At 34.6% G+C, this 14769-nt stretch overlaps 1 protein-coding gene across 1 annotated transcript in view; it reads right to left on the minus strand.

The window, feature by feature from the left end:
• Nucleotides 1-14769, minus strand: part of Scaper (S-phase cyclin A associated protein in the ER) — a 484560-nt gene that overhangs the window by 373210 nt on the left and 96581 nt on the right. The window contains 2 exon segments of the mRNA XM_047539576.1: nucleotides 9671-9787; nucleotides 13386-13486. Of these exon segments, the coding sequence (XP_047395532.1) occupies nucleotides 9671-9787; nucleotides 13386-13486 (218 nt within the window).

A 14769-nucleotide genomic window follows, 5' to 3' on the forward strand; every position in this document is an offset into this window, starting at 1 on the left:
AACCGACATATACAGAATATACCATCCAACAAAGAACGAATACACTTTCTTCTCAGCAGCACATGGATCCTTCTCTAAAATAGACCATATTTTATGCCACAAAGCTACTGTTAGCAAATACAAGAAGATAGAGATACTACCTTGTACTCTATCAGATCATAATGGATTGAAATTAGAAATAAATGACAGAATAAAAAACAGAAACTTCTCCAATAGCTGGAGATTAAATAATACACTATTATATGATGAATGAATAACAGAAGACATCAGGAGGGAAATAAAAAAATTCTTAGAAGTAAACGAGAACAAAGACACATCATATCAAAATCTCTGGGACACTATGAAAGCAGTACTTAGAGGAAGATTTATTTCATGGGGCGCATTCAACAAAAGAAGTAGAAATCAACAAATGAACGACTTAACACTACAGCTAAAGCCCTAGAAAAAGAAGAGCAGACCAATACCAAAAGTAGAAGAAGACAGGAAATAGTTAAAATCAGAGCCGAAATCAACGAAATTGAAACAAAAGAAACAATTGGAAAAATTAACAAAATAAATAGTTAGTTCTTTGAAAAAATAAACAAAATTGATAAACCTTTAGCCACACTAACAAAGAGAAAGAGGGAGAAAACTCAAATTACTAAAATTCGGAATGAACAAGGAAACATCACAACAGACACGAGTGAAATACAAAACAGAATTAGAAGCTATTTTGAAAATCTATACTCTAGCAAAACAGAAAACCTCGAAGACATCAACAAGTTTCTAGAGACATATGAATTACCTAAACTGAACAAGGAGGACATAAACAACCTAAATAAATCAATTTCAAGCAATGAAATAGAAGAGGTCATCAAAAGCCTACCAACAAAGAAAAGTCCAGGACCAGATGGGTTCTCAGCCGAGTTCTACAAAACCTTTAAAGAAGAGCTCATTCCAATACTCCTCAAAGTATTCCATGCAATAGAAGAGGAGGGCACCCTCCCAAACTAGTTCTATGAAGCCATATCACCCTGATACCTAAACCAGACAGAGACACACCGAGGAAAGAAAATTTCAGACCAATATCCTTAATGAACATCGACGCAAAAATTCTCAACAAAATTTTAGCAAATCGCATACAAAAATATATTAAAAAGACACTGCACCACGATCAAGTGAAGTTTATCCCAGGGATGCAAGGTTGGTTCAACATCAGGAAATCAATAAATGTCATTCACCATATTAACAGACTTAAAGTTAAGAATCACATGTTTATTTCAATAGATGCAGAAAAAGCATTTGATAAAATACAGCATCCCTTCATGCTCAAAACACTAGAAAAAATTGGGGTAGTGGGAACATTCTTTAACATTATAAAGGCCATCTACGCTAAGCCCATGGCTAATATCATTCTAAATGGTGAAAAACTGAAAGCGTTCCCCCTAAAAACTGGAACAAGGCAGGGATGCCCTCTTTCACCACTTCTATTCAACATCGTCCTTGAGACTCTAGCCAGAGCAATTAGATAAACCAAAGAAATTAACGGGATACGAAGTGGAAAAGAAGAACTCAAACTATCCCTGTTCGCTGATGACAAGATTATATATTTAGAGGAACCTGGAAATTCCACCAGAAAACTTTTAGAACTCATAAGTGAATTCAGTAAAGTAGCAGGTTACAAGATCAATGCTCATAAATCCAATGCATTTTTATACATAAGTGATGAATCTTCAGAAAGAGAAATTAGGAAAACTACCCCATTCACAATAGCATCGAAAAAAATAAAATACTTGGGAATCAATCTCACAAAAGAGGTGAAAGACCTCTACAATGAGAACTACAGAACACTAAAGAAAGAAATTCAAGAAAACCTTAGAAGATGGAAAGATCTCCCATGTTCCTGGATAGGCAGAATTAATATCGTCAAAATGGCTATACTACCTAAAGTGCTATACAGATTCAATGCAATTCCAATTAAAATCCCAATGATGTACCTTGCAGAAATAGAGCAAGCAATTATGAAATTCATCTGGAAGAATAAAAAACCTAGAATAGCTAAAGCAATCCTCAGTAGCAAGAGCGAAGCAGTGGGTATCGCAATACCAGATCTTCAACTCTACTACAAAGCAATAGTAACAAAAACGGCATGGTATTGGTACCAAAATAGACAGGTAGATCAATGGTACAGAATAGAGGACATGGACACAAACCTAAATAAATACAATTTTCTCATACTAGACAAAGGGTCCAAAAATATGCAATGGAGAAAAGATAGCCTCTTCAACAAATGGTGCTGGGAAAACTGGAAAACCATATGCAACAGAATGAAATTAAACCCCTATCTCTCACCCTGCACAAAACTCAACTCAAAATGGATCAAGGACCTCGGAATCAGACAAGAGACCCTGCATCTTATAGAAGAAATAGTAGGTCCAAACCTTCAACTTGTTGGCTTAGGATCAGACTTCCTTAACAGGACTCCCATAGCACAAGAAATAAAAGCAAGAATCAACAACTGGGATAGATTCAAACTAAAAAGCTTTCTCTCAGCAAAGAAAACTATCAGGATTGTGAAGAGAGAGCCTACAGAGTGGGAGAATATCTTTGCCAACCATACTTCAGAAAGAGTGCTAATTTCCAGAATCTATAAAGAACTCAAAAAACTCTACACCAAGAATACAAATAATCCAATCAACAAATGGGCTAAGGAAATGGACACTTCACAGAAGAAGATGTACAAGCAATCAACAGATATATGAAAAAATGTTCAACATCTCTAGTAATAAAAGAAATGCAAATCAAAACTACCCTAAGATTTCATCTCACCCCAATTAGAATGGCGATTATCAAGAACACAAGCAACAATAGGTGTTGGCGAGGATGTGGGTAAAAAGGAACACTCATACATTGCTGGTGGGATTGCAAATTAGTGCAGTCACTCTGGAAAGCAGTGTGGAGATTCCTCAGAAAGCTTGGAATGGAACCACCATTTGGCCCAGCTATCCCACTCCTTGGCCTATACCCAAAGGACTTAAAATCAGCATACTACAGAGATACAGCCACATCAGTGTTCATTGCTGCTCAATTCACCACAGCCAGATTGTGGAACCAACCTAGATGCCCTTCAGTTGATGAATGGATAAAGAAACTGTGGCATATATATACAATGGAATATTACTCCGCAGTGAAGAATGATAAAATTATGGCATTTGTAGGCAAATGGATGAAATTGGAGAATATCATGCTAAGTGAGATAAGCCAATCTCAAAAAACTAAAGGACGAATGATCTCGCTGATAAGCGGATGAGGACATATAATGGGGGGTGAGAGGGGTTAGTGTTAGGGTTAGGGTTAGGTTTAGGGTTAGGGATAAGGAGTGTGGTAAGAATGAAGGAAAAAAGGACTGTATAGAGGGAAAAGACGGTGGGAGGTGTGGGGGGGAAGGGATAAAAAAAATAATGAATCAAACATCATTGCCCTATGTAAACGTATGATTACACAAATGGTATGCCTTGAGTCCATGTACAAATAGAAAAACAACATGTATCCCATTTGTATACAATAATAAAATAAATAAATAAATAAATTTTTTTTAAAAAAAAAATAGACTCTCAAAACTAATTAGAACACCAAAGAAAAAAAAAAAAAAAAGAAAGACCCAGAATCACCAAAGCAATACTAAGCAAGAAAAGAGAAGCAGGAGGCATCACAATACCTGATCTGAAATTATACTACAGAACTGTACTAACAAAACCAGCATGGTATTGGCACCAAAAGAGACAAGAACACTACTGGAATAGAAGATCCAGAAACAAACCCCAAAACCTATAGCCACGTGATATTTGACAACGATGTCAAAAATATATCTTGAAGAAAAGAAAACCTTTCAACAAAAGGCTGTCTATAGTCATATTCTCTCTCTCCATTTATATAAGTATACATATATATATGTATATATCCATTTATATAAGAATGAAGTTAGATCCCTATCTTTCACCCTGTCCAAATTCAAATCAAAATGAATCAGACTTAGGAATCAGACCAGACACCTTACAACTACTAGAAGAAAACAGGGTCAACACTCCATCATTCGGGTGCAGCACAGACTTCCTTAACAAGACTCTCAAAACACAAGACATAAAACCAACAATCAATAAGTGGGATGCCATTAAACTAAAAGTGTGAAGAGAGAGTCTACAAAATGGGAGAAAATCTTGGTCAGCTACTCCTCCAACAGGGAATTCATATCCAGAATATAGAAAGAACTCAAAAAACTCAACACCAGAAAACAGTCCAGTCAATAAATGGGCAAAAGAACTAAACAAAAACTTCTCAATAGAAGAAACACAGAAGGACAATAAATACATGAAAAAATGTTCAACACCTCTAGCAATCAGGGAACTGCAAACCAAAACTAAGATTTCATCTCACTCCAATCAGAATGGCAATGATCAAGAAAATAAATAACAATAAATGCTACTGAGGTTGTGGGGAAAAAGCAACACCTGTACATTGTTAGTGGGACTGCAGACTAGTACAACCAACTCTGGAAAGCATTTGGAGATTCCTCAAATGACTACAGACAAAACTACCACACGAACAAGCTATCCCACTCCTGGGTATTTTCCCAAAAGATCTAAAACTGGCACACTACAGCAACACAGCCACATCAATGTTTATAGCAGCACAGTTCACAACAGCAAAAGTATGGAAACAAACCAGATGCCCATCAATCGATGGATTAAGAATAGTAATATATATATATATCTATATATATATATATATAGATATAGATATAGATATATATCACACACACATACATACATACATAAATACAACGGAATTCTACTCAGTCATTAAAAAGAATTAAATTATGGCATCTGTCAATACATGGATTGAAAGGAGAATATCATGTGTCACAAAATTAGCCAAACTCAGAAACTCAAAGATCAAATGTTTTCTCTCAATGCTGAAGCTACAGTAAAATAAAGGAAGGGGGAGTGAAGGATAAGATTACATAAGGAATCAATCAAATGCAAATTAATAGTCAAGCAAAAGGAAGTCTGCAGAGTAGAGGAAGAAGAAGGGGGAACACAGGAAAGAAAAGGAGGAAGGAAAAAGGGGAAGTTATGAACTGAACTGATTTCCATGCATTTATGAGTTTGTCAGGATAAACCCAACTATCACATACAACCATAAAGTTCTAATAATTATTTAAAACACTATAACAAAGAATTTTGACTGTTTTCACCATAAAGAAATGATTAAAATCTGAGGCAATAGATAGATTTAACTTGATTTTTATATTAACATGTATACATCTACTGAAAGATCATATATACCCCATTAATATGCAGCATTTAAATGTTTTTATGTATCAGTTAAAAATAAATTGGCTAAAAATTAAAAATTAAAAAAATGGCACATAATTTAAAAGTTCAATAATATTAGAGAAGAAAATAAATTTTTCATAGGTACCTTAAATTTTTATTTTTACTCATGTATTTTAATAATGCAAATTTGCTAATCCTGACATACATAGTATTAAAACTGGGTTTTTCTTTGTGTACATTTCTCACATGAACCACAACATGATGCCTCACTGTTTTGGTTCCTTTAAAGTGAAGTGACACAGTTCTCCTCAACTTATTTTTCCCAAACTTTCATCACTATCCTAGTTACTCATTTTATAACAACTTCATTTTAGTAGTTCATCTTTATCAAAGTTTCCCAAAAACTTTTCTTAGTTTTAACAAAAACGATGACTCTTTTTGCCCTCATATTACTGGTTTACTTAATATTTAAATTATGAGTTAAAACAATAAACATAACTTGTATACACTAAGTTTCATAACAACATAGTCAGAGTAAACAAAACTCAACCAGCATGAACAGAAGTGAGTAGATAAACTAAGGGTAACCTATGAGCCACAATTGTTCAAGCTGAAAGAAGAGCACTCCAGTAATGATACTTTCAATTAACCCAACAACATGGAAAACAGTATGAGAAATTTTACCACACATTTACTGAAGGCTTCTAGTGCTAAAATGAACCAATGCTAAAATACAATCCTCTGAACCACAGACCACTCAAATGCATTGAAAAACGAGTTAACTTAAAATGATGATTCTATATACAAATATTTATTTTTGTTTGCATATATATCATTTCCCCATTTGACTAAAATCCAATTATTATAAATTTCTGAAGTCTAGTAATCTTCATCAAAGGCAATGCTATCTGATAACTCCATAAAGGAGCTTGAAAACAAAAGTTTGTTTCTATTGAATAAACAAACATTTGATCTTTTACTAAGGGTCAGTTACACTTCTGGGGTGCTTATAAAACAGAGATATGGCAAAGACCTTGCCTCAAACATGGTCACAGAATGAAAAAACAGACATTAAAAATTACAACACATTGCAAATGTAATAATACAACTTATATCCAAGGTTTACCAGTAATGAAGTGAAAGTTGTTAACTGTGAAAAGGTGGGGATGAGAGAAGAAAGGCAGTCAAAAAAGGTTAGGTTTAAAAGATAAAAGAGCTGGGAGCGGTGGCACACACCTGTAATTACAGCAGCTCAGGAGGGCTGAGACAGAAGGATCACAAGTTCAAAGCCAGCCTCAGCAATTAGCAAGGCCCTAAACAACTGACTGAGACCCTGTCTCAACATAAAAAAATAAAAGGGGCTGGGGATGTAGCTCAGTGCTTAAGCACCCCAGGTTCAATCCCCCAATACCAAAAAAAAAAACACAAAAGAGAACTGACCAATTTTTTTTTTTTTGCGGTGCTGGGGATCAAACCCAGGGCCTTGTGCTTGCAGGGCAAGCGCTCTACCGACTGAGCTATCTTTGCCACTCATACTTCAGATAGAGCACTAATTTCCAGAATCTATAAAGAACTCAAAAAACTCTACACCAAGAATACAAATAATCCAATCAACAAATGAATAAACACTTCACAGAAGAAAATCTACAAGCAATCAACAGATATATGAAAAAATGTTCAACATCTCTAGTAATGAGATGCAAATCAAAACTACCCTAAGATTACATCTTACCCCAATTAGAATGGTGATTATCAAGAATACAAGCAACAATAGGTGTTGGAGAGGATGTGGGGAAAAAGGTACACTCATACATTGCTGGTGGGGCTGCAAATTAGTGCAGCCACTCTGGAAAGCAGTATGGAGATTCCTCAGAAAATTTGGAATGGACCCACCATTTGACCCAGCTATCCCACTCCTTGGCCTATACCCAAAGGACTTAAAATCAGCATACTACAGAGATATAGCCACATCAATGTTCATAGCTGCTCAATTCACAATAGCCAGATTGTGGAACCAACCTAGATGTCCTTCAATTGATGAATGGATAAAGAAACTGTGATATATATATATATATATATATATATATATATATATATACACACACACACACACACAATGGAATATTATTCAGCCATAAAGAATAATAAAATTATGGCATTTGCAGGCAAATGGATGAAAGTGGAGAATATCATGCTAAGTGAGATAAGCCAATCTCAAAAAACCAAAGGACGAATGATCTCACTGATAAGCAGATGATGACATATAATGGGGGGTGGAAGGGGGGCAAGGATGGAGGAAGGAAGGACTGTATAGAGGGAAATGAGGGATGGGAGGAGTGGGGGAAGGGAAAAAATAACAGAATGAATCAAACAACATTACCCTATGTAAATGTATGATTACACAAATGGTATGCCTTTACTCCATGTACAGAGAAACAACATGTATCCCATTTGTTTACAATAAAAAAAAAAAGAACTGACCAAGCAAACAACTTACATTCTTTCCATTAAGTATTACATGTTTAAGATTCACTCTAATGAATTTAGAGTCCAAACAAATTTTTTTCTTAAAAACACAACTCCCCAGGGACATTAGTGGAAAACAAATGTGAAAAAATTTTAACATCACCGTTACAAGAGGTAGCAATGACACTTGATACAAACAAAAGACTGACCAAGAAACCTTTAAAGGAAAAGCTGGAGAGTGAGGTCTCTGTAGAGGGTTTTGAAAGTTCCAACATATTCTTGGAAATGGACATATTCCACAAATGAACAGTATATGTGCATGTCCCAGAAAAATCTCAGAGATCCATAATCTCTCACCTCTGACTGGCCTTGAGTCTTTGGGAAAACAGGAAGTAACAGTAAAGGCAGTGGTGTATATTGCCAGAGTATACTGACAGTATGTTCCAATAGACACACAGAACCATTCAAGGACTAAGAAATTTATTTACTGAAAACCAAAGATATGAAGAGAATCCTGAAAGCATCAAGAAGTGAACCATTACATTAAAAGCTCTTCAGTAAGAATAACACCTGATTTCTCATTAGAAATCACAAAAACCAGAATGTAGTCAAACAACATATTCAATGTACTAAAGGAAAAGTCTGTCAACCAAGAACTTTATGTAATACAAAACTATTCTTCCAAAACCAAAAGATAAGATATTCCTAGATAAACAAAAACTGAGAAAAAATCTTTCACTAATAGGACAGCCTAACAAGAAATACTAAAGGGGAGTCCTTTAGGCTGAGATAAGAAGATATTGGACATTAATTTTAATCCATATGAAGAAATGAAGAGCACCAGTAAAAAACTAGAAAAGGTAACTACATAAACATAAAAGACAGTATAAATGTAGTTTTGTTTATAACTCCTTTTTTCTAATTCAAAAGATAACTGCATAAATTATAAAAATGTGCTGATAAACTTATAAAAATGTATGAAAATAACAACGTCTAATAGGCATTTAGATCTTTGATTATGAGAGAAACTGCCAAAAATGTATTTGATTTTTGTATTATCTTTTTATTGATGATTTTGATTTGCAAAAAAAAAAAGAAATTGCTAGTTCATCACATGAATAATCTTGCATGAAACAGGCTAATCGGTTTTAATCTTTGGAACACTAATTACCTTTGAATATATTACATTTCCTACAAGTTAAACATTAACTCTCCTGAATATTTATTAACTTTTTATTCAGACAATTTCAAATATATAAATGATGCAGGAAAACAGGGCTGTGGTAAATCAAGTACTTCCCCCCCGGCTTGAAATTATCAGGAAGAATGTACCAAAAATGCAACATCCTGAGATAAGGAGGAACTGTCCAGAACAATCAGGATTCATCCTTGTCCACCTAGAACCGCATGTCCTGAAACACCTGAACTCAGAAATCCAAATGATATCCAGTGCATAAAACTCAAGAGTAGAGTACTTTGAGGGGTCCTTCATAGCTGTGATGAGAAGTGAAACACACACATATGAGACTGATCTGACCTGGCAAATCCTAAACTTCAAAGGACCTGCTTGCTTGCCATGGATCCTTGGCTTCTGTTTATTTTTCCAGCCTATTTATAAATAAATAAGTTGCTTTGCCTAACTTACTGTGCAAGAGTTCTGTCTTACCAGTCTCATCAAGTAACTTAGTTTGTGCAAAACCTCCTACCAGAAAGAGAAATCTTAGGAGAAACTGTCCCCTCCCAAGGATTGGTATTCTACTTAACACACAAATAAAGACACAAATATTTTTATGGTGAAATATCATTTTTAGAATACTACAACTAAATTATCTATAGACAATAATGTACTGTCATACAAGCCTTAGTATGCTTTTTTTAGTTCATCTCACCCAAAATTTAAGCTTCTTCGAGCGTTTGATGTTACACTTATTCTATCTGTTGATGGACTTGGAATCACATGACGTCCTGGAGACATCTTCTTTACTTCCCATGCCAGGGATGTTGGTCTGCAATTCAAGAAATACAGCAGATTAAATTAACAGAGAAATTTGGGGGGGACTAATATTTTTCCCTTGGTCGTTAATGAATGAAACCACAATTAGGTCACATTTTTGCCACATAGCATTGTTTATCAGACAGATAGCATAATTAGGTCACATTTTTGCCACATAGCATTGTTTATTAGACAGATAGCATACTACCAGTGAAAAATCACCAGGATTTTTCACACAATTCAGCACAGCAAAAGAATTCTACTCATCTCAGAAGGGTTATAAAATTACAGGGACATCAAATATATTTCTTATAAATTTACAAGCCTACATATACCGAGTTAGAAAACATTCAAAGGCAATGATATTAATTCAGGCTACTTTGTCCTATATCCTGGAGAATTAAGTTTTTGGAAAAAGGATCAAGACAGAAAGAAGGGATAAATTAAGACACATGAAAATATGAAGTCTCCTTCCCCTACCTCAATCATCCATGAGAAAAGGAGTGAGAATCCATTGCTATTTGTTGGAAAAACTAAGAAATATAACTTAACTTCTATTCCTCCTTCTTCACTGGCCCCAGAACCAATCAGATGACAGGGTGCAAATCTCTACTGAAATGTTCTCCCTAAGTACACCTTCTCTATTTCTCACTCAGATTCTATCACTTTCCTGGGTCTCCTGCTGCTTACTTTCCAATCTAGTGATCGTGATTTTTTTCCAGGCTGGGGTTGTGGCTTAGTGGTGGAACGCTCGCCTAGCATGCCTGAGGCCCTAGATTCAATCCTCAGCACCACATAAAAATAAAACAAAGGTATTGTGTCTGCCTGCAACTAAAAAATATATTTTTTAAAAAAAATTTTTCCTATATCATCAAAAATGTGATAGAAACGAAATTCAGAAAAATATTATTCAAAAGTCTAAAGGTTTGATAATGTATTATCAAATGACCTTTCAGAAAGGTTATAATAAAGTATACATCTACCAAATCAAGTGTTCATTTCCTTTCAACCTTGCCAACAGGTGGGAATCTCTTTTAAAATTTTAATTGACAAAATAGTATTTCACTGTCTTCTCTACTTATATATGTTCATTACCATAAATAATAGCAAGACTGAATGTTATTACCAGACCTTTGAATTTTTCTCTTGTGACTTGCATATCGGCATCTTTTGCCTATTTTTCCCACTGGAACTTGTATCATTTTCCAATTGAATTGAAACAGTTTGCCAATACTGCTATTATTACTATTATGGCTATCAATCCATTGGCATTAGTGTTGCAACTATTTTACCTTTAATTTTTATCTTTTACACAGAAAGACATTTTCTTATTAAATCAGGTGAAACAATGTTTTCATTTATAGTTTACACCTTTATCTTACTAAGTCTTTATAATACAACATATAAATATTTATCAATATTCTTTTTATTTAAGAATTAAACTTTTACTTTTTATTCACTTGTTTTTTATGTGGTGCTGAGGATCAAACCCAGTGCCTTACCTGCGCTAAGCAAGCATTCTGCCACCAAGCTACAACCCCAGCTTTCTGTTCTTTATTTATAATTTCACCAATTAACTTTTAAATCTCAAGTCTAACTAGAATGAATTTTGATGCGTAATTTGAATAATATAAGATAAGTAATTCTTTCTTCAAGAAATTTAAAGTTGCTTCCCATATCTGGGAGTTAGATACCTTTTAAGTAAAAAAGAAATGCTGATAATTGACTAAGATAAAGAGAGATGTTTCAGGTACATTTTTGAAACACAGGGTCAGGACAGGGATGGTAACCACACAGTTTAGGCCTGGACTCTGTCTCTGAATCTTTCTCATATTTTCCAAAAAAAAAAAAAGAAATCTATTTTTTAATGATTGATGATTACATTATAGGCCCTATTGAATATTAAAAAAAAAAAAAACCTCAACCAAGTTAAATAAAAAATGAAAAGAAAAAGGAAATAAAGATTTGCTGTAAGGACTTAAACTATGAACCATCAAAGACATACAAGGGGAGAAAAAAACTAGAATCGGGATGTAAGAGAATTAGACCTAGAATAGATCTCAGATTTAAAACAACACTGAGCTCTTATTGACCACATGATTTCTCGCATCTCTGCTTCTCTATGTAAATTTATTCTATTTTCTTTGAACCTGCATTCCTCTGCTTATCGTCACAAGGGCAATAAAGCTATAGGCCCATATCAAAATAATGATCTCTTAGTTTGGTTTAATTAGGGAAAAACTCACCCGCCTCCCCAATTCCAATTACCTATTACGAAGGGATAGGGGTAAAACTGCTTGATATAAACAAAGACACCTACATCTGACCTACCCGGGACTGTGAATGAAGCAAGCAAAAAGAATTATCAAAAGGGTTCACTGTGAGCTGGCATGACGGTACATGTCTATAATCCTGGTTACTAGGGAGGCTGAGGCAGGAGGATCATGAGTTCAAAGCCAGCCTCCACAATCTAGTAAGACCCTTTCTCAAAATAAAAAATAAAAAGGGCTGGGGATATAGTTCAGTAGTAGAGTGCCCTTGGATTCAATCCCTAGCAGTGAAAATAAAATTTTTTCATCATGAAATGCAAAAATATTTTAAGATCCACCTATCACAATTTTCCTGGATTTGGTTTCCTGTGGATTCAGTTTTCTAGATTTGTCTCTCAGAATTCCTTTAGCCACTTGATTCCCCAGGAGGTTAACATATTAGGATGACAAAAGATGCCATCTCTAGTAGATGGTTCTATCCACTGAAACTAACCCAAGGTTAAATTCCAAAGAGAGTGGCAGCTAAGTCCTGTTTTCTCTGGGTGAAAAGGCATCCTATTCATGAGAACATAGTTCTCAAGATTTAACCACCTCTTAAAGATTCCATCTCTTTATACTATCATATCAGCAAATAACTTTCAACATGAATTTAGGGGACACATTCAGATCACAGCACAAATGATACCCTTCAGTAAGGCAAGGACTATTTCTGTCCTTGACACTACAACAGTCCTTGAGCCTGTTACAGAACACTCAGATATTGTGTGCTGACTCCAAATTAATCTTTCTAAAGAAACTTTGATATTTAACTACTCACCTAATCAAAAATCATCAATTTTATTCTTTGCCTATCACCATGACAAGATATGCTACACCTTTCTCTCGATTACTTTAACTTAGCACATGCCCTGCACTAAAAGCTCTTTTAATTTACTCCCTTCATCCAAAAGACCAACCACTTGGAAAACTCTATCACAACCTTTAAATACTTCTGCAATCTCTATGAAATCTCTGCTGATCTATTCTTCAAAAGAAGTCTGTCCTTCACTCAACACTCATAGTCATTTTATGTAGTAATAGATTCTGCTTTATCATATTAGTCTAGAAATTCCATGAAAGTTGTAAATGTGTCATATACAGCAATTAAATTTCTGTACTGAATAATGTACCTTGCACTTGGAGGTACCCAATAAAAGTTTGCATTAAACCAAATAAAAAATCCAGCACCCAAATTTAGGTTTTACAAGTTTCAAGTCAATCTGAGTTTAAGGCCATTGTCTATTTCAGTGACTGCTATTGAAACTATTCAGTACTATTAAATACAAATACCAGAGCTCATACCTGCTTTGAGCATCAGTCTTCTCTAGTTTTTCTTGAAGTTGAATCCAATCAATCAATGCTTTGAAATCTCTCACATAATTATCCAGCATCATTAACACCTCCTAATTTAAAAAAAAAAATTAACTTCCACTTAAGAGTAAACATTTTTTAAAAAACTATTAGAGTGAAGGACTTACAAATTAATAATGTTTACACTGTGCTCACTGAAGAAGCTGAACTGCTGAATTGCCCACTGATCTAGATTTTGTTCTTTTAGGGTTCTTTTTCCCCCTGCATTTTCACTGTTTGGTCTTCTAAAGATGAAGAAATGGCATTGATATGCCTTCTCAAGACCTCCCAAAGTAGTAATCCTCTTAATCTGCTTATTGTAAGATTAATATACAGAAAGGTGCACAAAGAACACTTGTGCAGAAAAATACAAAGAATCCATGTAAAACACAAAAAAGTACACAAATAGAAAAATTACTACAAAGCAAAGATGCGTGTAAAAATCACCCATGACAAAGAACATAATAATACCAGTCTGAAATTCCTTAGCATCCCCTTCCCATCCCTACCCCATCCCTCTTCCAGGATACCACTGCCTTGGTTTCCAGTACATTATCTTGTCTAATTGCCCTGGCTAGATCTCTTGTATGATACTGAATAAAAGGGGTTAAGAGGAGACAACAATGTCTTATTACTGATCTTACAGAGGAAAGTTTTCAGTCTTTCAAAATCAAGTATGATGTTAGCTGTGGGTTTCTCATAAATACCATTTAACAGGTTGAGATGATCCCTATTTTTAAACTGGGTACTTAGAACATTGGTTTGCAGTCTTTTTTGTTGTTGAACATTTCAAATACATGCATTTTAATGCTACAAAGTTTCTCTTAAGCATGACTTATTACTGTTTTTATTATCATTCAGTTCAAATTTTCTCTAATTTCTGCTATACTTTTTTCTTTGATAAATGGATTTTTCATAAGTATTTTCCTGAGTTTCTTTTTTAGGAGTTCTACCTTATCCTGGATCAAGCCCCCATAATTCTTTAGTGCCTAAGAATCCTTCACTATATTAAGCTTTCAGAAGATTTGTTATAAATTATCTAGATTTTCTAGTTGTCTTCAATGGGAGAACTGGCCTGAATTACCCCAGCTATCACTACTGGAAGTAGAAGTCTCTCCACTCAAAGATTTTTTACCAGTGATTTGGGTAAAGGTACATGACATGTTCATCTAACATACAAATGAAATGAAACAACAGTAAACAAGATAATCAGAAAAAATAAATCTGTACTATTCAATATGATAATCACTTCCTACTTGTGCTATTAAGTTCTTGAAAGGTGGCTAGTCTGAACTGAATTAGGTTCAGACCATAAGTAAGTAGCTGGGATAAGAGA

The sequence above is a fragment of the Sciurus carolinensis genome, chromosome 2 (assembly GCF_902686445.1).
Source record: "Sciurus carolinensis chromosome 2, mSciCar1.2, whole genome shotgun sequence".
Classification (NCBI taxonomy): Eukaryota; Metazoa; Chordata; class Mammalia; order Rodentia; family Sciuridae; genus Sciurus; species Sciurus carolinensis.